This window comes from Mustelus asterias, chromosome 11 (assembly GCF_964213995.1).
Source record: "Mustelus asterias chromosome 11, sMusAst1.hap1.1, whole genome shotgun sequence".
Classification (NCBI taxonomy): Eukaryota; Metazoa; Chordata; class Chondrichthyes; order Carcharhiniformes; family Triakidae; genus Mustelus; species Mustelus asterias.
The window spans coordinates 33162958-33189007 of record NC_135811.1 but is presented as its reverse complement, the minus strand read 5'-3'; the positions used below and the strand labels follow the sequence as shown (position 1 = coordinate 33189007).

Genomic DNA, 26050 nt, shown 5'->3' with positions numbered 1-26050 from the left:
GGGTGGGGGAGAGCGCTGGTTGAGGCTGCCTGCAGCAGCAGGGGCCTGACAGCTCTCTGTCTTAGACCCCTGCAGTTGCTGTTGAGCATATGCAAAATCAGAGGTCTGCACATTTGCAGTAGCTCCCTTTGCAGGCTGGTTGGTGAATTAAGCCCACCCCCCTGCCATATTAGTTTAAACCCACCCGAACTGCACTCGCAAAACTCCCAGCCAGGATATTCATGCCCTTCCAATTTAGTTGTGACCCGTCCTTGTACAGGTGCCCTCCTCTCTTGAAAACTTCCCAGTGATCCAGGAATATGAAGCCCTCCCTCCTGGACCAGTCCTTTAGCCAAGCGTTCAATTGTACTATCTCCCGATTCTTAGCCTCACTGGCCCCAGGCATTGGGAGCAGCCCAGAGATTGCCACTCTGGAGGCCCTACTTTTTAGCCTATTTCCCAACTCCCTGAATTGCTCTCATAGGATCCCCCTGCTCTTCCTATCTATGTCATTTGCACCAATGTGTACAATGACATCTGTTTCTTTATCCTCCCCTTTTAATATGCCTCCTATCCGCTGGGAGACATCCAGTACCCCAGCACCAGGTAGGCAGACTACCATCCTGGAGTCCTGTTCGCACCCACAGAATCGCCTGTCCGTGCCTCTAACCGACGCGTCCCCCACCACTATTGCTTTCCTAATCCCTCTCTCTCCTTTCCGGGCCACAGAGCCTGACTGTGTGGCAGTGACCTGGTCACTGTGGCTTACCCCTGGAGAGTCATCCTCCTCCACACTATCCAAAACAACATACCTGTTTTGGAGGGGGACAACATACCTGTTTTGGAGGGGGACAACCACAGGTGACCCCACCACTAATTGCTCACTCCCCTCCCCTCTCTCACCTGTCGCCACTGGAATACTCTCTGGTACATTACCCTTATGACCTTTATATATTGAGGAGCCAACTAAAGAACAGGCTATGCTGGACTGGGTATTGTGTAATGAGGGCAGTCTAATTGTGTGAGACCCCTTTGGAGATGAGCGGCCATTCCTCATCAAGATGGAGAGTGATAGTGGATCGTGAGACTAGGGTCCTGAACCTTAATAAAAGAAACTATGATGGTATGAGCCACAAGTTGGCTACGATGGATTGGGAAACATACTTAGTGATGATGGTGGATGGGCAAGAGCAAACATCCAAAGAGTGCATGGTTCAGTGAACTGCACCAATTGTTCATTCCTGTCTGGCTCAAAAGTAAAATAGGAAAGGTGGCCAAACCATTGGCTTACAAGGGAAACTAGAGATAGTATTAGATCCAAGGAAGATGCCTCCAAATTGGCCAGTGAATGTGGTTTATTTGAACTTTCAGAAGGCTTTTGACAAAATCCCACATAAGAGATTAGCATGCACAATTAAAGCAGATTGATAGAAAACTGGTTGACAGACAGGAAACAATGAATAGCAATTAATGTATCATTTTCCAAATGGCAGGCAGTGCCTAATAACCTTTAAAATTCTAACAGCGCTAGCTAGGATGGATGCTCTTGCTGGTTGTAGTCTAAGGATATGGGGTAAACCTTTTAGGACTGAGATGAGGAGAACAAGTTGAGCTCGGATGAGCATACTCGATTCCAACTATGCAGCACCTGGCAAGAGCTTCAGTTTTAGGCATTTTCTTCTGCCACTTGATGTTGCAGATAGACCTTAAAGCAACTAGACACACCCTACCACTACTGTTAATGCATTAATGGGTTGTCCATGATTCATAACCAATGAGAAGTGACATGACAACCACTGCCTGTTAGACTTTGATCTTTGTGACAAACTTCATACCCCCCTCAAAGGCTGTGGGTTAGTGTGCAGAATTCTCCCGCTTGCGCTAGGTGATGGGCAATTTCATCACCTAACCTGATGTTGTTGGAAAGGATACTCCCAAGAGAGCAGTACCTCCGAACTGAGTTGAGGGGTCTCCCTATAGTCACGTTGATTGTCACAGATGGACTGGTTTCACTTCTGTTGGTACAGTTAGGTCATAAAAGCATTGTGCCAAGATTAGAACAATGCCCTAATTGCAGACTAAACAGTAGGGGCTAATGCACTGTCTAATCAGGTGAGCTCCTCCATAGTTGAATATTTCAGGTTGAATGCCATCAGCTCCCAGAGACTTGCCCACAGCAGCAGTTTTATGGCTGTGGTGATATCAGCTTGAGATAGGTGAAAGCAAGCTTGTCCAGAACAGAACATCACAAAAGTGATTCAACAGTATTGCTTTAAGAATACTAGCAATTTACAAATGACCATCATTCCCATCACAGACCAAACCTTACCTGATTTCAAAAGATGTCTAAATCTTTGCATTGCCTCATCCCATTCTCTCTCTATCAATGGCGGAACATTCTGCTGTCTAGGCTGTACCTTCTCAAAACTTATCTATTCAACTAAACCTTTTGCAACTTCCAAATCACCCACTGTAGTCACTGCTCATTTCACTCTTCTGGAGTATTTCTGTCCAGTAAGCAACACATTATAAATTTTACATGCAAACTACTGGTTCCCAAGTGAAGGGAACCATGTTCGCAATTACATGCCCTAAATAAATATAATTGAGGTGATCTGTGTACAAGGATAGCATGGTCACATGACATTTACTCATCCAAATCAGTTGTGCTCAGATTATTGACCTCAAGCCTGTGTTAGTATCATCTTACTTTCCAGCGGGGGAGAAGAAAAATCACAATTCATAGACTCTCTGGAAGATGGTAATAAAATTTTAGAAAAATTGGATTCAGTGAAACTGCAATTAGCCTTTGGATTGGATGATGCACTATCAGCAAATTCTGGTGCAGTTTATAATGGACTACAATTTTAACGTGAAATACTAACCCAAGGCAGACAAGAGATAATTCAGTATAAACAGAATATAAAAGACAGCAAATAGGGATAAAATTCAGGATAAAAACAGGATATCAATGGCTAAGTGGCATTTCATATTTTTTTTTATTTTCAATAGCTTAATAATTTCCAAGGGCAGGGAAGATAATATCCATTAAGCTGTTTCCTTTGCCACTTATTTTACAGACTATACAATATTTTGTGCATATGCATATAAAAAAAATTACTGCATCTTCATACTTTCCACATTTCCATTTAGCACTAAATTGCTGACTCCAAATACAAGAGACAGTGCAATGCTAAGGATTGTTCACTGCAACTTTCTAAACTGCCAGTGAATACTTCCTAATTCTGAATCTAAGTACATTTGACTAAATACCAACACTGGTATTTAAAACTATGTCGAGCATGTCGTCGAAAACCTTCCCTCTCTGTTGAGATTGTCACTAGGATATAATGCCACCACTGTCATCACCTATGTTGTGATGCTGTGCCATTAGAAAAAATAGTAAATGGTGACTCAAGTATACAGTTTCGACCTCTGAACAATTTTACGGGCTTGAATTAACTGCTAGCATGTGAACATTTCAAATTTCAGAGAATGATCCTCCTAGAGGACCAAATCTATCATTTGCTCTGTTGAGTGGTTTGTGCAATTTGGTGAGGAAACCCTTGGGAAGTGTCAGCAGAAAGTGGTCAGTTAGTGGTACATGGATCCTAGACATGAAACACCTTTGATTTTATTACCAAAAACTTCACTGGGTTTCATTCTTACTACAGACACAATTTATGAACACCACAAAACATTATTGCAATTGTAGCTTCAATATTCAGTACAGTATAAGCTTTGTGAAACAGCTGACACCACAATTAGTCAGTGCCACTTTCAAAAAAAATACAGCAGCCATTATGGTGTTTCAGAAAATCTGTTGTCAGTAATAATGGATTCAAAATTCAGCAAATACAGATGGAAGAGAGTGTTACATAAATGCCACACTCAGTAATCATTATATTCATCATCTAATTTTGTTTCTGTAGCTTAGGTCAAGATCAGAGTGTTTTAGTCACTGTCCGCATAAGACATTGCTTCCCAAGCTATAGCGAGCTGAATAGTTTTACAGGGGGAAAAAACAACTCCATATAGAAACTTAAAATTTTAAGGCCCCAGGATACAAGGTCATAGAGTCATACAGCACAGAAAAGGCCCTTTGGCCCATCGAGTCTGCACTAACAACGATTACCACTAAAGTTGCACTAATCCCATTTTCCAGCACTTGTCCTATATTCTTGAATGTTACGATGCTTCAAGTGCGCATCTGAATAGCTTTCAACGGTTGTAAGATTTTTGGCCTCCATCACCCTCCCAGGCAGTATAAACTGGTGAAAACACTAATAGGAATTCAGTCAAGTCCTATGCAATATTGAGAGCAACATTAGCTGTTAAAATTTCTGAAATTACAGACAATAAACTTACTGAAAATTAAAGTAGGGAACCACTAATGGTCAGCTCTCATTGAAATTTGGTGCTTGTAAGGAGACAAGAGATGACAGTGCTGGTGAAGGGATGTATTTTCCACTGTGTATACAGTAAGAGCATTACACCCTTCCATTATATTCCGAGCACATCACAAACAGGGAATATTAACCAATCCACGAGAGCACTCCAAAAATCCCACTATAATGGCCCTTCCACTAACACTTTGGCAGCCACAAATATATCCAGCTTCTGAATTCATAAGTTGTGGAAGAAATATTTATGCAGGATGGATTAGATTATGCAATATTTATTTTTATTCTGAAATTAAGTATTTTAGTACCTAAGAAACTAGATGCATTTTTACAGACCTCAAAAGTTAATTATTTTCTTCTCAGAAATGAAGTGTGACACTAAAGCTCAAGTTAATTTTATTCCAGTTTGTTACTGCTGCTAGCAGTTTATCTTTAACAGCTACATTTATATTAATGTTGATTAAGACATAATTTATATTGACCAATTTCAAATGTACCTGCAAAAGCTTTCTAGAATTACCACTTACAAATGCCACTTGAATTTTAATTTAGCAAACAGTTTGAGGCTCAACTTTTGTGCAAACTTCTGTCTCACATATCCTATCATTTGACGGTAAGAGCGGTATTTACATACATTGGGAAATGTAAATGTTTGTGCTGTTCTCATTGTATGAAAATTGTAGCATTCATCAAAGAAAAGTCAGTGAGCCATAAGTACATTTTCCTTTCATGTTAGTTAGCCGGTCAAATTGAAATCTTTATAAAACCAAACCGTTCAGTTGCAATGCACACCCAAATCAAATTCGTTACCCAAGAAAAACGATGTGAAGGATAAAACTGGGTATTGTACAACAGATTGCAGACAGTTGGAACAAAGTACATTTTCCACATCAAGTACCTCCTTCCTCAAAAAAAAACTTGCTTTGAATAAAGTTAGGTAAATTTGGATCAGAGATTTACTGCAGTATCAGATTCACAAAATCTGTTTGGGGAGTTAGCTTTCATTTTGAAATGGATTTGCTTTACGCTTTCTTTCTCTTTATAGATAGACGCACGTGCACGCACACACAAACAGATGCACGGGGGAAATTCCCGAGTACAGGATTGCGCACATTAGCTAACGTAAAAGCTCCCTGTGAATGACAAACGTAGCACAGAAAACAACTTCTACACAAATCCTTTTTGTCTCAAGTTGTATAAAAGATTGTCACCCTTTTCAAAGATTAGACAGCTACTCAAAAGGTCGATTTTGTCATGTTTGGCAGTCATGTTTGGACAAATTCAGAAGTCAGTAAATTAAAACAATGCTCGTCTTTTCTCCTAAAAGAGTTGCTTCCATTAATCTCCAATTTCCTTTACCTCTGGTTGATTCCAAAGTTGATGCCCATCATATTTATGAACTGAAACCTCTGTTAGCTTCATTTAAAAAACTAAAAATTTGGCAAAACAGAATTGCAATAAAACCGAGAAAGTTACAGCACCCAAAAAGGAACATAGCAATAATTCTAGTAAAACAGGAGCGGTGAGCAGTAGATTAATTTTATATACAAATTTTGCTATACTAAACACCAGTCAGGCACATTATTGATGAAGAAACCAAACTTTTTTTTGGATTACATACTGGCAATTTACAGTTCCATTTTTAAAAGGACTGGATGGTGAAGTGTAGTGATACAGTACACTACACTACTTCAAAAATGTCCAAAAAGACAGTCTTAGTCACAGACATTCTTACAACGTGCAAGCTAAAGCAATTATATAATCAATCTTTGTTCCAATTAGGTTACGAAGAATTCAACAAGCACTAATTTGGCTCTTAATGGGGTAAATTTTGAAGGCCGCAGACAACTTTCCCTTTTGTGAGCCTGCAAAAAAGGCAAAACAAAATATAGTGCAAGAGGTACAATATTATCAATTTAAAACAAATTCTTCATTAGGTACAGACCCAGCAGCGATTGGTTAAGCCTGTGATACCACTTTGTTTTTTAAAAAAAAGAAAAACTATCTGGTGCTAACATTGTGTGCCAATAGTTGGTATTGTGCCATTGGAAGCAATTTTTTTGGCTGTTACACGTGAACCTTTCTAAAGAGTACAGGCAAATAATCCTACATCCTGTTTATCTGAAAGCACACTTTGCACAAGGCAATAAACCATCACATGTAGGATATTTAAGCTTTCTGCACACAGCAATCTTCCACATCGATTCAATTGCTTGGCCTGGAAACCATCTTTCCCACATCTTTCAAAATTAATGTGCATCACAAAATTAGTGTCTAAGAATCCATTATATTTGTGAAGTTTGAGGGCCATTTGTATCTTCATCTGGATGTGAATTCGGACACATGTCGCCCAATGCAGCATATTCATTGTCAGACGTTTCTGAAGGTTCATGTAAGCTTTCATAATTGTCCTCTTCTTTATTAACGCCGTCCCCGTGTGCTTTTTGTGACTGGGGGCTCTCCATTCTGATTCCATAGTAGTTGGGAGCACTTGTGCTTGTTGAAGCTTTACCAGCTGAACCCACACCCTGCAACCGAGGCACATAAACACTACTCATCACCTGCAAATTGCCCCTAGCAGTATCAGATAGATCAGAATTAGGCAACTGAACAATAGAGGAGTCCGGGCTTTCTTGCATATGCACTTCCATTGCTTGTCCAGGACAGAACCGCAGAATAGGCATGTGCTCTGAATTTTCTTCAGCTAATCCTCTATTCAGTGCAGCCTCTTGAAGTTCTAAGTAGAAACATCAACAACGAAATGATTAAGAACTGGAATCATTTTTACCACATTTATTTAGTCAAAGAAAACAACTTGTATGTGCGCTTTATTTCCATTCACCCGAGTCTATTTTAGAGGCGAGAAGAAATATATAAGACTTGTCCTTGGTTTAAATACAACGGAGAAGGGCAGTTCTAGGCCAGTTGAGAAAAGGAAGCACATTCAAATTCCAAAATTAAAGCAGCACTGCTGACTAACTGAGTAACCATAACTGTGCCACTGGGTCAATTTGTTCATCTTTTTAAAAAACAAATCTGCGTTTGGCAATTTTGGGCACAAATATTTGAATTGATTTGATTGATTTCACAGGCTTACTTTTACTTTTGTGAAACTAATGCTGTAACAGCCCACTGAGGAATATTTTCAAACAGGCATTCTGAGTCCAACAATATAGACCAGCAGCATTTTAATTAACTTTTCTATTCATCTACAACAGTCAATGAACACAAATAATAAAGTTAATAAAATATTTTGATTCCATTATGACTTTTTATGGCAAACGCTTTGATCCAAGTCTTTCCCCCTGGAGTTTAAAGATGTCCACTTCATTGCATTTTGCATACCTGATCCAGGATTCTGCTAACTATGAAAAGGAGTGTTAGCCTTCTGTTCTTATTTGCTTTTTCAAGAAAATAAAATCTCAGTCCTGGTGAGAACGCTCAACATAAAACAAAATGTTTCTTTTACAATCCTAGCAGTATGTAAATTTATACTTCATAGTTACTTACTCTTTTCCTCCGCAATCTCTCTTTTCCTACGTGCTATTTGTTTTTTCAGTTTATCCACTTCGAGTAAATAGCTTTCAACTGTTCGTTCACTTTTTTCCACCTCTCCACATACTGTCTGCAGAAGGGTTGAAATAAGGTAAAAATTGAAGAACAAAAGAAAATACTTTAATTCAACCATTTGCCCATATAGCATTTTACACAGAAAAGTATCCCAAGGTGCTTCAAAGAAGCGTACAGAACAAGAACTGTCATTGAGCCAAAGACAACACTGGAATAGATGACAAAAGCTGAATCAAAGAGGTAGGTTTGAAAGTGTGATTGAGATTGGAGGTTAATATGCTTAAGGAAATGCCAGACATTAAGGTTTAGATTGTTACGATGTGGATGCTAATGGGAGGGTGAAGAAAGATGCCAGAGTTAGAGAAACAGTTCTGGGAAGTCCATCAACGCTAGTAATAGGGCGAGATGAAGCCATGAAGGGATTTGAACACAAGGATGAGAATTTTAAGCACTTCTGGTTGGGAAGACAAGGCTGATGCTGAACAAGGCTTAGTTAGGGGACGGGCAGAGTTTTGGATGAAGTCCAATTTAAGAGAGGAGGGTGTCCAGTAGAGCATTGAAATAGCCAAATCTAGAGGTAATGAAAGCATGAATGAGGGTTTCAGCAGTTGATGAGTTGTGGCAGGGGCAGGGATAGGTGCTATTATGGCAGTATACAATAGGCAGTTTTGGTGATGGAGAAGAAATGGCACAGGGATCTCAATCATATTCTTCGCTGAGGTCTTACCAACCTGTTTTAGGGATTTAGCAAGGGTGTTCCAGAATATAGGGCAAGACAACTACAAACCCCCTGCCAGTGGTAGGGCAGCAACAAGAGCATGTACAAAGTGGAGTCAGAGGACCAAAGGGCAGTGCAAGGGAGGTGTGAGACTTGTAGAGGAATCTGTAGATTAGGATTTTAAATTAAATGTAGTGGGGCACAGAAGGGGGATACAAATGTACTAGCTACATTTGACAAGTTGGGAGTTCATGAGGTTCATTATTTTTGCCTCAGAATGCATTACTTAGCACAGTCATCACTAAAAATTAATTGTAGATTGCAATCACAGTTGAGGTAGATCAAAATAAATACACAGTGCAATAGAAACCATGAGAATTTAGGGTACAGTGGTGCTCCCCACACCTGAAGAAAAGGATTAAATCATACTCAAGACAGTTAATTTTACAGGTCACAGAACGATTTATGAACTGAACAAATTATCAAAATCTGTTATCGTTAGCTCATGTCTCTTATACATCCACAATTATAACCTTGAAAACAATTGTCACCATTTCAAATCCAAAGTGCATCAAGATCACAAGGTGTCGTGCACAGATGTATTTTAAAAATATAGACATCTTCACAATTAATAGCAAGACTAAATAAGAATGTGAGAATCACACAAGTGAGACCTTGCATTCAATTATTCGTACTTAACTCCCAGCACAACAATCTAACTTACTTGCAGTTTTTCTTGAAGTGCATTGTACACCTGATAAATGGCTCTAATATCTTTAATCACTCCATCTTTGTCAAAGAATTCAGCCCTGCATCAAGAAAATAAAAAAAGTGTTTGTTAACTCAAGCCTGAAATTGCATTTATGCACCATGTTTAAGAGAACCATGCCATTCCACAGGACATTACAAATCAGCAGCTGTTTTCAACACTGAAGAATTAAGATTTAGTAACTAAATGCGACTTTTTGAAAGTAGTGTGAAAGTAAATGACTGAATAGTGAGCAAATAAAGCTTTGCAAAGGCAACTTTTAATCTGTAAATGGGATAGGAATGTTGAGAAGACTTTGTTCAGTACCCAGCACTTGTAGCATACATTATGTATTCATCACAGCTACTGAGAGACCATTAAAATGTCTTAACGTTCTGACATACAGCTAGATCAGTACAAAAAGGTTCTGTGATTCAAGAGACATGAACCATTACACGTATTCACATTGAAGCTTTTCTTTATACGAGTTTTAATTCAATAGCTTTCATTTGCTGCAAAACAAACCTAACACTAATTTTAGTAGCTCAAGTGAAAGTAGATTGGGCCAAAAAGTAGGATAGCATTTTTGCTGCCCAAATGTATTTTTCCCCTTTACCCTTTTTGACACATGGCTTCAAAAGTAGCGCACACACTCTCCAGCTCATTGTTATTCACAGGTGAGCCTCAGCTGAGTTTCAACAATCTATTTGGGCCTGCTCATGGTGGTGCTGCAGGGGGGGGCTAGGTGACGAGAGAGGAAAGATGATGTTTTGACATTATAGCTGAACTATTCCGATCTTACCTAATGTATGGTTGGGGCAACGGGTAGCAGTCACAAGAGGGAATTGAAGCCACTTTTCTCCCCCTTTTACCAGAGACGTGAAATCAATTGCACCTTTGTCCACTATTCACCAGATGGATATCAAATTCAGGGCAAAACGGTACTTGAAACATATGCAGTTTGTATTGCTCAACTGTTTACTTGATAGCGAGTACCCAATAAAATGATTCCATTGCTAATTTCGGCGCAAAGTTTGATACATGAGGATGCCAGCATGTTCAGATTGCAATGGATAATGTGTGGACAGCCATCTCGAAGGGAATGTAACTAATCTACTCATAGCTGCAGTCATCACGAAAAATTAATTGTAGTTTGCCCCAATTGTGAGAGAAAACATGAAACGTAATTCTGAAGGAATATACCAGATGATCAAATGATGATTGGTCACATTACAAGCTCTATATCTTTCAGTTGCATACCAAACTGTGTAAGGTCAATTTCAAGCTCATTTTGATAGGATCCTTGCACTTGTCCGGGTCTGTCATGGATCAGAAAGCACAGCATTCCCTTGCTATAAACTGAAATTAGATTCATGAAACACAGACAAGTTGAAACCAGTTTGCTCTTTTTGTAACCTACGCACTGGTACCAGTGTAAATAGCAACGAGGCTATTAGCAGCCCCACCTCCTTTTAAAAAGAATAGTTATGAAGAACAGAGAATGCTAGAAACATCAAGGTTCTATATCCAAAACATTTTGTCTGATTCTCTTTCCCATGTGGGCCAACTAGATTTCCCGTGTTCATTTTAAAAAAAACTTCAAGCACCTGTAATATTTTGCTCTTCTGTACATATCATTGCATCCTTTAGATGTCAGGCTTACTGGTTAACAGAAAGAGCCCCGCAATGGGAGGGACCATCAGTTTAAGTTACCATGATCATAAAATGGAAATTGAAATTTGAGAATGGATGTATTTCACTAAGCAGAGACTGCCATAAAATGCACCGCTCATGTTAGCTCAAATCAACATAAGAAACTGACGTCACTGCCATGATTAGGACGACAGGTATTTACTTCAGACTTGTGATTCCAACAACATGAACATAATTCCCACAAGTTACCGAAGACAACACAGACGATATCACTATGATTTTCAAAGTAATCTCACCATATCTCATTTAAACAATTCTGTGTTGGAATATTTTCAAACTGATAGTTTAATACTCACCCATGTTCTGTTACCACCTTGTCATAATTCCATGATGTGTTTGGTACTGAGGAGCTCTTGTACTCTTGTTGACTAGTATTCCCCAAATTTGGAATAGTGAGCGAAACTCTCTGATCATACCTTCAGAAAGAAAGTCAGCTATTTTAAAATCTGAAATGGCCCATGGCAACACAAGACCCTGTGTTTGAGTATTTTCCTAATCAGATTGAACAATGTAATTCATAAAGTAAAAGTTTGTCAACTCGAGTATAAACAGATTAACTTTTAAAATTTAACAGTTTCACTTGTTAGTTATGAAGTAAATGTTCAAGTTTGTTTTTTAAAGAATTCATTCACATAATACAGCTTAGACTTACCAAGCTAGAATGGCTTACCGGCGATTGGACCTAAAGAGCACATACTCCAATGCATGTGTTGAGTTGTTTGCTGTGGAGATGAAGCTAAATAGAAGGAAGACTAGATCAGGCACTCCAAGGATGTTTGTCAGCTGTTTATGGATAATATGTTCTCTGTAGGACATCTGCTGTTGTGTATTCCGTCTAAATCTGTACCAGCCAATAACATTCTACAGGAGGAGGAAACTAGAAGTACTTTCATGTGTGACAGTTCACATCATCACAGTGTAACACATCATTAAACATTCACATATTAACGGGAGAGAATTTCTCCTTGAGATTTGATTCTGAATCAGGAGTTGACATTTTTAACAATTCAGACATTGTTGCTCTCTTATTCAAAAAGTAACAAAATAATGAGTGATAAGGATTGTAATCAGCTTAGTTCTGTTGTGTATATTTCAGAACTGAATCAAGGGTCTGCAATGGCACTGCAATTGGGTCCAAGGGGAAAAATTACAGCTTAAGACATAATTTGACAAGTGTTAGTACAGACAGTAGGTCAAGTTGCAGGGCCTTCCAATAGAAATCACTGAAAATTTACAAATATAACAGGTACAAAATTAATCAAAAAGCTAATGATAGATTAGCTTTCATCTCAAGGGGCTTGAATATAAAGAGAAAGAGGTTATGCTCCAGTTATACAGAGTCTTGGTCAGGCCTCATCTGGAGAACTGCATTAAGTTTTGGACAGCACACCTCAGGAAGGATACATTAACCTTGATGAGAACACAGGCCTGTGTGTCATATTATGAGCAGTGATTACATAAACTTGGTTTGGATTCCCTGAAGTTTAGATGGTGAAGGGCTGATCTCATTGAGATGTTTAAAAGGAATAGATAGTGTAGACACAAAGGAATTATGTCCATTGGTAGAGCAATCCAAAATAAGGAGGAATAATCTTAAAGTCAGTGTCATGTTATTTTGGAGTGTAACCAGGAGTGGTGGCAATCTCACCAAAAGATTGTGGAAGCTGAACCAAGTCTTTCAAGACTGAGATAGATTTTTATTTGGTTAACATATTGAGCAATATGGATCAAAGGTGGGTGAAATGGAGCCGAGGTGCAGAAAGAAAAACTTTATTTAGAGCCTTTCATGACTACAGGATATCCCAAAGCATTTCATAGCTAACAAAAAATACTGAAGACAGTCTATTTGTAATCTGTATCCACTTTGCATAAGCAAGTACCCCCAAACAGCAATGTGACCATGATTAGATAAGCTGTTTTTGTGATGTTGATTGAGGAATAAATATTGGTCAGGATACTGGGTAGAACTCCCCTGCTCGTAACAGTGCAGCACTGAAGTGTCAGTTTTGATGTGTTCAAGTCCTGAAGAACTTGAACCCAGAACTTTCCAACTCAGAGGCTAACAGTGCAACTAACTGAGCGTTGGCTGACACCACAGAATAACCAGGATCAAACTGAAGGGTGCCACAGGCTCACAGGGTTGAATGGTCCTAGTCCTGATCTTATGTCGCAATGTTTACTTTAAAAAAGGAGAGTGAAACATTTACTAGCAAAGTGAATACTTACTTTCCTCCTTCCTTTGAGAATTCTATCCAGATTTTCTTCATCAACTCTTCCTGCATAGTCGTAAAAACTGAAAATGACAAATTTTACATTAGAAAATGCAGTCCTTGTAATGTGACAAAAAAAAGCATACTAATATCTCAACATGAGTAGACATCGGAGGAGATGTCAATAGTTGCTTGAGAGAAGTCAGTGTATACATAGACCAGCTAGGTGGGAAGTTCCACTTACACTATCCACACTTATCATGGGCAGCCATCTAGAATAGGCAATTAGCATTGCCATGCCTTTAGGAGTCAATTAAAAAGGCATTGTTTAAAATACATTAGCATGCCAATTATTTTGTGCAGTTTAGTAAGATGTTTAGCACCTCACTATATTTACCGATTTACCCACTGATTTTATTTCATGCACTTGGGATCTGTGTGACCAAAAGAAAACCATTCCAGGTTAAACTTGAATTGTATGTTCTCAGAAACAAAGGTAGCAAGGAATAAAATATCACCAGAACCCCACACGTTCTGTTAATGGTCACAAACATCAGGCATTGGTAATAGGTTTATACATAACTAATTGCAGGTTTGACCATCCGATTGCTTATAGTGGCAGAAACACTAACAGCCAGTAATAAATAGTGAGGATGGTATTTTTAGTTATTGCCATTTGAGAAAGTCATCAGCTCTACGTTAAGATATTAACTGTAAACATTAAGTTAAGAGTTTAATGTTATTGTCATCTGATTATTGTGGTTGGTGTGCAGCAACACAGGTACTACACTACAGAAACTAAACAGTGCAGTGAAAGTATTTGGAGGTAATGTCCTTTGCACTGTATATCAGCATTATATCTACAACACTGTCCAAGGCACATTATAGAATTCATTAGATGTTTTTGTTTCAGATTTCAGCGTCCACAGTAATTTGCTTTTATTATACAATTCATTATTGGATAGACCAGAAAGAACAGCTTGAAAAGACTAATCAAATCTTCAATATGACATCCACTTAATTGTTTTGCAAACTGGTCAACTGCAGAAGCTTGGGACCTCAAGATCTATAATTTCAAAAGGAAAAGTACGAACTGACCACACAGCACTCTGGTGTTTATTCAAAGTGCAACAACACAAATGACAGAATGTGGAAGGGAAACCTCTGACTCACAGAAGACTTGTATCTTTAACAGGCTACATTTTAATTTAGGATATTTTCTGGACTATTACCTCACATGGTCAGGGTTCTTCAGACACAAATCAACATCAAGTTAACGTTTCCAGAAAAACACCTCACGGAGTCAATGACAGTGCAACGGCCAGCGGTACAGTTAAACAATGGTAAGTCAAACACATTCATTTTGCTTAGCTATGCAAATGTATTCTTCCATCAAAATAGAATATGACGAAAGTAGCTATGCTGTGGCAGCAGATTGGAGTCAACAGCATTTTATGAGCTGCTGCAGCTGCTTCAGTCTTTTATTACATCCAACATCCTTCACTGAAATGCTATCTTGTAACTGAAGACATTTTCTTTGATGTACATTGAATAGGACACTTCAAAATATGATAGTAAAAGTCAGCACATTTAGAAGCTAGAAGTGCAGGTTTCAGGATAAAAAATAACAAGACTCCACCAAAAGTGTCATAGAGTCAGTCATAGAGTCACAGAGGTTTACAGCATGGAAACAGGCCCTTCAGCCCAACTTATCCATGCCGCCCTTTTTGTTTAAAACCCCTAAGCTAATCCCAATTGCCTGCATTTGGCCCATATCCCTCTATACCCATCGTACCCATATAACTATTTAAATGTTTTTTAAAAGATAAAATTGTACCCACCTCTACGACTACCTCTGGCAGCTTGTTCCAGACACTCACTACCCTGTGTGAGAAAAAATTGTCCCTCTGGACACTTTTTTATCTCCCCTCTCGCCTTGAACCTATGCCCTCTAGTTTTAGACTCCCCTACCTTTGGGAAAAGATGTTGACTATCTACCTTGTCTATGCCCCTCATTATTTTATAGACCCCTCCAAGGTCACCCCTCAACCTCCTACGCTCCAGAGAAAAAAGTACCAGTCTATTCAGCCTCTCCTTATAACTCGATCCATCAAATCCCGGTACATAAGAACATAATAAATAGGAGCAGTAGGCCATCTAGCCCCTCAAGCCTGCCCCACCATTCAATAAGATCATGGCTGATCTGATAGTGGGTTCAGTTCCACTTACCCGCCTGCTCCCCATAACCCTTAATTCCCTTAATGGTTAAAAAATCTATCTGTGACTTAAACATATTTAACGAGGTAGCCTCTACTGCTTCATTGGGCAGAGAACTCCAAAGATTCACTTCCCTCTGGGAGAAGTTCCTCCTCAACTCTGTTCTAAATTGACTCCCCCGTATTTTGAGGATATGCCCCCTAGTTCTTGTTTCCATTGTAAGTGGAAATAACCTCGCTGCTTCTACCCTGTCTAGCCCCTTCACTATCTTACATGGCTCTATAAGATCTCTCCTCAACCTTCTAAACTCCAATGAGTACAGGCCCAGTCTACTCAATCTCTCCTCATAAGCTAACCCCCTCATCTCCGGAATCAACCTGGTGAACCTCATCTGTACCCCCTCCAAAGCTAATATATCCTTTCTTAAATAAGGGGACCAAAATTGTACACAGTACTCTAGGTGCGGCCTCACCAGTACCCTGTACAGTTGCAGCATGACCTCCCTGCTTTTATACTCCATCCCTCTCACGATAAAGGCCAACATTCCATTTGCCTTCTTGATTACCTGCTGCACCTGCAAACTGAGTTTTTGTGATTCATGCACAAGGACCCCCAGGTCCCTCTGCACAGTAGCATGTTGTAATTTTTCACCGTTTAAATAATAGTCCATTTTACTATTATTCCTTCCAAAGTGGATAACCTCACGCTTACCAACATTATACTCCATCTACCAGATCCTTGCCCACTCACTTAGCCTATCCAAATCTCTCTGCAGACTCTGTGTCCTCCACGCAATTTGCTTTCCCACTCATCTTTGTCATCCGCAAACTTTGTTACCCTACACTCGGTCCCCTCCTCCAGATCATCTATGTATATGGTAAATAGTTGAGGCCCCAGCACCGATCCCTGCGGCACGCCACTAGTCACTGATTGCCAACTGGAAAAGCACCCATTTATTCCGACTCTCTGCTTTCTGTTAGATAGCCAATCCTCAATCCACGCTGACACTTTACCCCCAACTCCGTGTACCTTTATCTAAGGTAGCATCCTAGTAAATCTTTTCTGCACTCTTTCTAGTTTAATATTATTTCTATAACAGGGTGACCAGAATTGCACACAGTATTCCAAGTGTGGCCTTACCAATGTCCTGTGCAACTTCAACAAGACATCCCAACTCCTGTATTCAATGTTCTGACCGATGAAACCAAGCATGCCGAATGCCTTCTTCACCAGTCTGTCCACCTGTGACTTCACTTTCAAGGAGCTATGAACATGTACCCCTAGATCTCTTTGTTCTGTAACTTTCCCCAACACCCTACCATTAACTGAGTAAGTCCTGCCCTGGTTCAATCTACCAAAATGCATTACCTCGCATTTGTCTAAATTAAACTCCATCTGCCATTCATCAGCCCACTGGCCCAACTGATCAAGATCCCGCTGCAATTGGAGATAAACAGAGGAAGGTTAAGAAGGGCAGAAGAGACAATTCAGGAAATTACAGGCCTGTGAGCCTTACGTCAGTGGTGGGGAAATTGGAGAAGATTCTTAGGGACTCGCATCTGGAAGAGAACAGGCTTATTAGCGATAGGCAACATGGTTTTGTGAAGGGGAGGTGACTCAAACTTGATTGAGTTCTTTGAGGAAGTGACAAGAAAAATTGACTAGAGCAGAGCAGTGGATGTTATATACATGGACTTTTGCAAAGTCTTTGATAAGGTTCCATATGATTTGGAGGAAAATGTCAGTGGCCTGATTAGTAAATTTGCAGATGATTCAAAAATTTGGGGAGTAGCGGATAGTGAAGGATTGTCAGAGGATACAGCAGGATATAAATCAGCTGGAAACCTGGGCTCAAAGATGACAGATGGAATTTAATCCGGACAAATGTGAGGTGATGCGATTTGGAAGGTCTACAGCAGAAGGAAAGCATACAGTAAATGGTAGAGCCCTTAGAAATATTAGCATACAGAGTGATCTTGGCATGCAGATCCACAGTTCCTTGAAGGTGGCAACTCAGGTGGACAAGAAGGCATATGGCATGCTAGCCTTCATCGGTCAGGGCGTTGAGTTTAGGAATTGGAAAATCATGGTGCAGCTGTATAAGACTTTGGTTAGGCCATACTTGGAGTATTGTGTACAATTTTGGTTGCCACATTACCGGAAGGATGTTGATGCATTGCAAAGAGTGAAGAGATTTACAGGATGTTGCCTGGTTTGGAGGATATGGACTATGAAGAAAGGTTGAACAAACTTGGATTGTTTTCATTGGTGCGGAGGAGGATGAGGGGGAATCTGATAGAGGTTTACAAGATTATGACAGGCTTGGATAGAGTGGATAGTCAGAGTCTTTTTCCCAGGGTTGAAGGGTCAATTACTCGGGGGCATAGGTTGAAAGTGAGAGGGGGAAGTTTAAGAGAGACGTATGGGGCAAGTGTTTCATACAGAGGGTAGTGAAATGTCTGGGACTCGCTGCTGGTGGTGGTGGAAGCAGATTCTATAACAATGTTCAAGAGGCATCTGGATAGATACATGAAAAGGCAGAGAATAGAGGGATATGGACCATGTAGAGGCAAGAAAATATTAGATCGGAGAAGAATCTATGTTGGCACAGACTTGGTGGTCTGAAGGGGCTGTTCTTGTGTTGCACTGTTCTTTGAAAACATTCAATGTCTACTTCAGTTTCAGCAAAATACTCTTGTTGAGCAGGTGAAGCCTAATAAGTATGACCAGGGAAGTTTCCATTTTTTTTATTGATGATCAATTTACACAAAATTACAAGTATGGCAGCTTAAAAGAATTAATTTGAAATAGAATTGTTGCTGGTCAGACCTCTTTCAGTCAAGGGGTCGACTTAACACCAACCAAATCCATTCAGTTCACCAGACAAGCTGTGGTTAGGAAACAATCGTTCAGTATTGAGCTAACATGGAAACGCAGTTGTAAAGCAGCTCTGATTCAATGGAGTTCGTTAAGTGTCACAGTAAAAAAAGTGGTAGCTTGGAAACAGACAGCACAACAACCGCTATAACGAAGTGTTAACAGCGTGACAGGAAAAGACAGCATTGATGCAGAGGTATTTTTTAAAATGTATTTACGGGATGTAGATGTCGCTGGCTAGGCCAGCATTTATTTCCTATCCTTAGTTACCACTTAGAAGGTGATGGCGAGTTGCCATCTTGAACCGCTGCAGTCCACTTGGCATAGGCACATCCACAGTGCTGTTAGGGAGTGTGTTCCAGCATTTTGACCCCAGCGACAGTGAAGGGATGGTGATACATTTCCAAGCCAAGATGGTGAGTGACTTAGAAGGGAACCTTAAGGTGATGGCGTTTCCAAATATCTGCTGCTCTTGTCCTTCTAGATGGTAGTGGTTGCGGGTTTGGGAGGTACTGTCTAAGGAACCTTGGTGAGTTCCTGCAGTGCATCTTGTAGATGGTATACACAGCTGTTACTGTGTATCAGTGAGGAAGGAATAGCAATCAAGTGGGCTGCTTTGTCCTGGATGCTGGCGAGCTGCTAGAGTGTTGTTTGAGCTGTACTCATCCAGGCAAGTGGAGAATATTCCATTACACCCTTAACTTGTGCCATGCAGAGGTTGGCAGGCTTTGGAGAGTTAGGAGGTGAATTATTCGCCACAGGATTCCTAGCCTTTGACCTGCTCTGGTAGCCACAGTATTTATATGTCTAGTCCAGTTCAGTTTCTGGTCAATGGTAACTCCAGTATGTTGATAGTGGGGAATTCAGCAATGATAATGCCATTAAATGTCAAGGGGTGATGGTTAGGTCGTTTCTTGTTAGAGATGGTCATTGCCTGGTACTTCTGTGGCACAAATGCTGTTTGCCACTTGTCAGTCCAAGCCTGAATATTGTCCATGTCTTGCTGCATTTGGACAGGTATTGTTTCAGTATCTGAGTTGTGAATGGTGCTGAACATTGTGCAATGAACATCTCCACTTCTGACCTTATGATGGAAGGAAGGTCATTGATGAAGCAGCTGAAGATGGTTGGGCCTCGGACCTTACCGAGGGACTGCTGTGGTGATGCCCTGGAGTGGGGATGAATGATCTTCAACCACCACAACCCCTCCTTCCCTCCACTGCCCCTCCCTTTCTAACTATTAGAAAGACATGCAAACTGGGTGTTTGGAACTAAAATAATTCACAAGCAATTTCTATGGTTGCCAAAGTAGTTTCAGTAAATAATTAAACAGAATACAATTGCCTACCTAAAGAGTTGGTAACCTGGTTCATGGTTGTGGATTTCTGTAATAAAACCAAAATAAACATATTTTAGTACTAAATCTGTGGAATAACACTTAACATTTTTAAAATAACCATACAGATTACTGTGCAAATTACTGTACTGCAGATTCAGACCCTCTGAGGATATAAACAGAACAATTACCATACTACAAATATTCACAAAAGCTAGCCATGTGCAACTTTAAACATTCTATGTTATTCCAGAAGCTAGCCTGTAGTATGTAAAAATTAAGCACAGTGCATAGCTGGAATATTGAGATTTTCTAGGGTTTATAACTTTTGCCAAATGAAAACTGACTCACTTCAAGGAACAAATAGCCTAAGCCATAGTAAACCAGCAGAAAACCAAAACTTATTTTTGAAAGATTGCTGTAGGAATATTATTCACATATTACATTGGTGCTCATTGATGAATTACTTCATGAAGTACTGAAGCAATATCTGCAGAACCTCCTGCTGGAGTGAAAGCTATTTTTAAGTCACCTGCAAACTTGGCAATAGTACATTCACTTCCTTTGTCCAAGTCATTAATACATATTGGAAATAATCATGGCCCCAGCACTGATCCCATGGCACTCCACTAGTCACAGGTTGCCATCCTGAAAATGTCCCTCCTATTCCAACTCTTCCATTAGTTAGCCAGTCCTCTATCCATGCTAGTATACTACCCCCAACACCATGGGCTCTTCTTACCTTAAGTAGGCTTTTTTTGAGGTATCTTATCAAACACTCTTTGGAAGTCTACATCTACTGGTTCCCTTTTATATATCCTGCGTGTTACCACCTCTCAGAATTCTAATAAATTTGTCAGGCATGATTTCCCCTTCATGAAGCCTTCTGCCTCTGCTTGATTATTTTATGCATTTCTGAATGCTCTATTACATATTTACGATGGACAGTAACATTTTCCCAATGACAAATGTTAAGCTGTTAAAAATTTATTTGTGGGATGTGGGCATCGCTGGCTGGGCCAACATTTACTGCCCATCCCTAACTGCTCCCTATTTCAGAATCAACCACATTGCTGTGGACCTGGATTCACATGCAAGCCAGATGAAGTAAGGATGGCAGATTTCATTCCCTAACTAAAGGACATGAGTGAACCAGATGGGGATTTAAGACAATTAGATTTTCAAATTTCATCATCTGCCATGGTGAGATTTGCACCTGGGTCCCCAGATCTTGTCTTGGGTCTCTGGATTACTAGTCCAGTGACAATACCACTACACTACTGCTATTGCATCACATATTGCTGCCTTGGCAAATAACATCCAACAAATGAGCTATCTACTGGCATCAAGACTAACTTGGGAACTAGCAAAACTGAGCTGTTGGCAGTTACATTAACAAAGATTTAGCAAACAGCTACATTCAGATAATTAATAGGTTATACTTTATCAGATCACAAGTTTATGAATTCATCAATAGGAGTTACATGGCATAGTTCATTAACCATACCCCATATTATAAGATTTTCTATTCTGTTTTCCCCTCTTAGTTTGTTCCAAACTTTCTGTACCTTCTCTCAAGCCATTTCCATTTGACATCCAAGAAAAAAAAAATCCATCATACCACATTAGATAGCAGTTTTAACTGTCCTACCAAGTCCAGAGCAGAATAAGGTTAAAGAAAAAACTAACTGAGCTGAAGGCAACAGAATAAGCTTAAGCATTTACAGTTGTTAAATGACTATAGTTGTACGGCTGCATTTCATGACAGCAGAACTGGATTGTCGCAATATAAAACAATTACATTGGATATATGGTACACAAACATGCCTTGTGACTCAACCAGTTCATGCTGAAGTTTATGCTCCACTCAGCTTCCTCCCATCTTCCCTCTCATAACCATCTACTGCCTTCTTCTTCACATGCTTGTCCAGCTTTCCCTTAAATGCATCTATACCATTCACTTCAACCACTTCCTGTGGTAGACAGTTCAACATTTTCAGCACCAAGTAAAGAAGCTTTTTCTGAATTCCTCATTGGATTTCTTAGACCATAATAGGAACATGAATAGGTTGTTCAGCCCTCAAACCTGTTCCGCCATTCAATAGAATCATGGCTGATCCGACATTCTTATCCTTTTCTCGCAAGCCTCGATTCCCTTACTGATCAAAAATCTATCTCTGCCTTAAATATACACAAGGATTCCGCCCTCACAGCTCTCTGTGGCAAGGTCTGAACCCTCGGAAGAAATTTCTACTCATCTCAGAATTAAATTGGCACCTCTTTATGCTGAGACTATGCCCTCTGGTCCTAAACTCTTCCATGAGGGAAACATGCTCTCAGCATTTACTCTGTCCTATATGTTTCAATTAGATCATCTCTCATTCCTTTAAATTCCAATGAGTAGAGTCCCAAACTGTTTAACCCTTTCTCATAAGACAATCCTTCCATACCCGGGATCATCCTCGTGAACCTTCTCTGAACTGCTTCCAATGAAATAATATCTTTCCTTAAATAAGGGGACCAAAACTGCTCAAAATACTCCAGATGTGGTCTCACCAGTACCTTGTACAGTTGCAGCAAGACTTCTTATACTCTTAACACTTTTGAAATAAAAGCTAACATTCCATTAGCCTTCCTGATTACCTGCGGTATCTGTGTGCTGGCTTTCTGCATTTTGTACACAAGTTCTTTTATGTTGCAGCTTTCTGCAGTTTTTCTCCATTTACATAATACGTGGTCCTTTTGTTCTCCCTTCCAAAATGAACTTCACATTTTCCCACATTGTACTCCATTTGTCAACTCTCCTCCCCCACCCCCCCACCCCCACTTACTTAACTTATCAATATCTCTTGGTAAATTCTTTATATCCCTCTCAAAACTTGCCTTTTCATCTATTTTTGTGTTGTCTGCAAATTTGGCTACAGTACATTTGTTTCCTTCCTCCGAGTCATTAATATATATTGTAAACAGTTGCAGTCCCAGCTCCAAACCATGTGGTTACAGGTTTGCTTTTTTTTTTAAGTGGCCTTGCCAACCTGTGCTGTAACTTCTAATGATCGATGTATTCATACTCCAAAACTTCTTTGTTCCTCTAGCCCACCTAGACTTGTACCTTCAAGTAATAAGTCACCTTTTCCTTCCGGCCAAAATGTGGTGGTATGTTACAGTTTACTCAGCAAGCTCAGGTTGCTGTGGCAACATACACTCATGTGCAAGTTGTAGTCTGGAGCTATGACAGTGGTGGTCGAGGTTGCAATGTTCTTTCTAATCACGTGGCTGACCAGGAATTTCTCTCATCCTTGCTGCCTGCTATTGGCCTGTGCTGGAAGGATTTTCAGGTTGCTATTCAACCTATTTGGCTGCATTATGAACACACTTCCCTTGGCTATCAAGTATCGGGGTGAGGTTCAAACTCAAAGCTTCTGGTTCAGAAGCAGAGATACGGCCCAATGCACCACAGGATCTCCACCAACATGTACCCCAGCTATCCACATTATATATTAGTGATTTGAAAGAGGGAACTGAATATATTATCTCCAAATTTGAAGCTGATAGGAGGTTGGGTGGGAGGGTGAGCGGAGAGGAGGAGGGAGAGATGCTTCAGCGTGTTTTGGATACACTGAGTTTGTGGGCATATGTATGGCACTTGCAGTATAATGTGGTTAAACACAAGGTTATCCACTTTGCTAGCAATAAAAGGAAGACAGATTACTTGAATGGGTGCAAATTTAGAGTGTTAGATACTCAACGAGACTGTGGTGTCCTTGTGCAGTCGTCACAAAGTAAGCGCGAGGATACAGTGGGCAGTAAAGAAGGCAAATGGTTTGTTGGCCTTCATAGCGAGAGGATTTGAGTATAGAGATGTATTACTGCAATTATATAGGGCGTTGGTGAGGCCACACCTAGAGTATTGTGTGCAGTTTTGGTGTCCTTAGCTGAGGAAGGGTGTCCTTGCTGCAGAGGGAATACAGCAAAGGTTTGCCAGGTTGATTCCTGGGAAGGTCAGGTCTGTCATATGAGGAGAGACTAACTCAGTTAGGATTATATTCACTGTAGTTTAGAAGAGTGAGAGGGGATCTCATAGAAGCATATAAAATTCTAACAGTGTTAGACTAGGGTAGATTCAGAAAGAATGTTCCCAATGATGGGGGAGTCTAGAACTAGGGGTCTTAGTTTGAGGATAAGAGTAAACCTTTTAGAACTGAGGTGAGGAGAAATTTCTTCACCCAGAGGGTGTGAATGTGTGGAATTCACTACCACAGAAAGTAGTTGTGGCCAAAATGTTGTCCGATTTCAAGAAGAAATTAGATATAGCTCTTGGGGCTAAAGGGATCAAGGGATTTTGGGGGGGGGGGGGGGGGGGGGGGGGGGGGGTGGAGAAAGAGAAGAGAGAGAGAGAGATCAGGATATTGAATATGATCAGCCATGATCAAAATAAATGGCAGAGCAGGCTCGAAGGGCCAAATGCCCTACTTCTGCTTCTAGTTTCTGTGTTTTACTACGATACATTTATCTGTATTAAACTTCATTTGGCAATGATTTTCCCATTTTGCAAGATTATTAATGTTCTTCTGTAATTTGTTGCAGTCATCCTCAGTATGGACTATCCCCACCCTGTCCCCATCCAAAATGGTACAAATCTTCAAGGTTAGAAATCATTTGGTGTCATCTGCAAGTTTAGAAATCATGTAACAGCAGCATCCACTTCCCACTGATGAACTGCTAGTGTTTAACTAGCGACCAGATCATAATTGCAATTCCTTCAGCATCAACATCATCTTACATTAATTCTATGAAGCATCCAACCAGTGAATAACCACCACCCCTCTCCCTAGAGTTTACAATAGAATCTCGGATTACTGCCCTCAAACTCTTGTGACAAATCAATTATTCTCCAGTTTAAACAAATATTCTGGGGCACTCACCTGACTACACAACCTGTCTGTTTACACCTTTACTGAAACAGTCCCTTCGCAATATCCCATGAGGTGGTTATTTCTGGAGGAATTTCCACACTCCCTTGGTTTAACTGTTTATGATGGAAGACAAATTACATTTCCAAATAAACACAGGGAAAATTATTTACCAGCCGTAATATTGACAAAAGAGGGAAAATTTGTTCAACCGTTTTATCACCCAATCTATTTTCACAAATCTTAGGATGCATAGAGCAGTCAATGTATTGTTCGGGCCCTGGACCAGAATCCCAAATTACATTAGGAAGCCAGAATAGATTCCAACAATTTTTCTACTTTGGCAATAAATGAGGATAGGATGCTTCATCCCAAGAGTAATTCCACTGACAAATTAATGATATGTTATAGTAAAAGCAAACTTTATTTAACAGATTAAGTTTAACACTAATAAATAGGGCATCCTAGCTGTTATCCATTCAACAATATTTAAACATTAAAAGAAACAACTCAAATTTCTAACTTATCATTGTTTCTTATTTCAGACTTTAAATACAATTAGCAACCAAAAATATACTTGTGATAATGACTGCAAACAGCCTTGAAGATTTCAGAGAGATTTTGTGGAGAGCGCAGCAGGAGGACCTCTGTCCTTAAACAAACCCCAGCCAGAACTTCCAACTCATTTCTGCAAAAGCCTTTCTCTGTTCATAAATCACATCATTACATGACCCTGTCAGTCAATCACTCTAAGCAGAGATCCCAGTGGAACTTAAATAAACAAAAGTCCATTAACTCAACTTAACATAATCGCCGGCCGCACGCACACACACACACCGCTGAACACGCGCACGCACACACACACACACCGCTGAACACGCGCACGCACACACACACACACCGCTGAACACGCGCACGCACACACACACACACCGCTGAACACGCGCACGCACACACACACCGCAGAACACGCGCACGCACACACACACACACACACCGCTGAACACGCGCACGCACACACACACACACACAGCTGAACACGCGCACGCACACACACACACACCGCTGAACACGCGCACGCACACACACACACACACACACCGCTGAACACGCGCACGCACACACACACACACACCGCTGAACACGCGCACGCACACACACACACACACCGCTGAACACGCGCACGCACACACACACACACACACACCGCTGAACACGCGCACGCACACACACACACAGCTGAACACGCGCACGCACACACACACACACCGCTGAACACGCGCACGCACACACACACACCGCTGAACACGCGCACGCACACACACACACCGCTGAACACGCGCACGCACACACACACACCGCTGAA

At 40.4% G+C, this 26050-nt stretch overlaps 1 protein-coding gene across 1 annotated transcript in view; it reads right to left on the bottom strand.

The window, feature by feature from the left end:
• Positions 1-3593: 3593 nt before the first annotated feature.
• Positions 3594-26050, bottom strand: part of abraxas2 (abraxas 2, BRISC complex subunit) — a 40875-nt gene continuing 18418 nt past the window's right edge. The window contains exons 3-9 of the mRNA XM_078223405.1: positions 19784-19820; positions 13358-13424; positions 11802-11992; positions 11428-11547; positions 9395-9479; positions 7893-8007; positions 3594-7119 (exon numbers count right to left, since the gene is read on the bottom strand). Coding sequence (XP_078079531.1) covers positions 6668-7119; positions 7893-8007; positions 9395-9479; positions 11428-11547; positions 11802-11992; positions 13358-13424; positions 19784-19820 — 1067 coding nt within the window. The 3' untranslated portion in view covers positions 3594-6667. The remainder of the gene's footprint in view (positions 7120-7892; positions 8008-9394; positions 9480-11427; positions 11548-11801; positions 11993-13357; positions 13425-19783; positions 19821-26050) is intronic.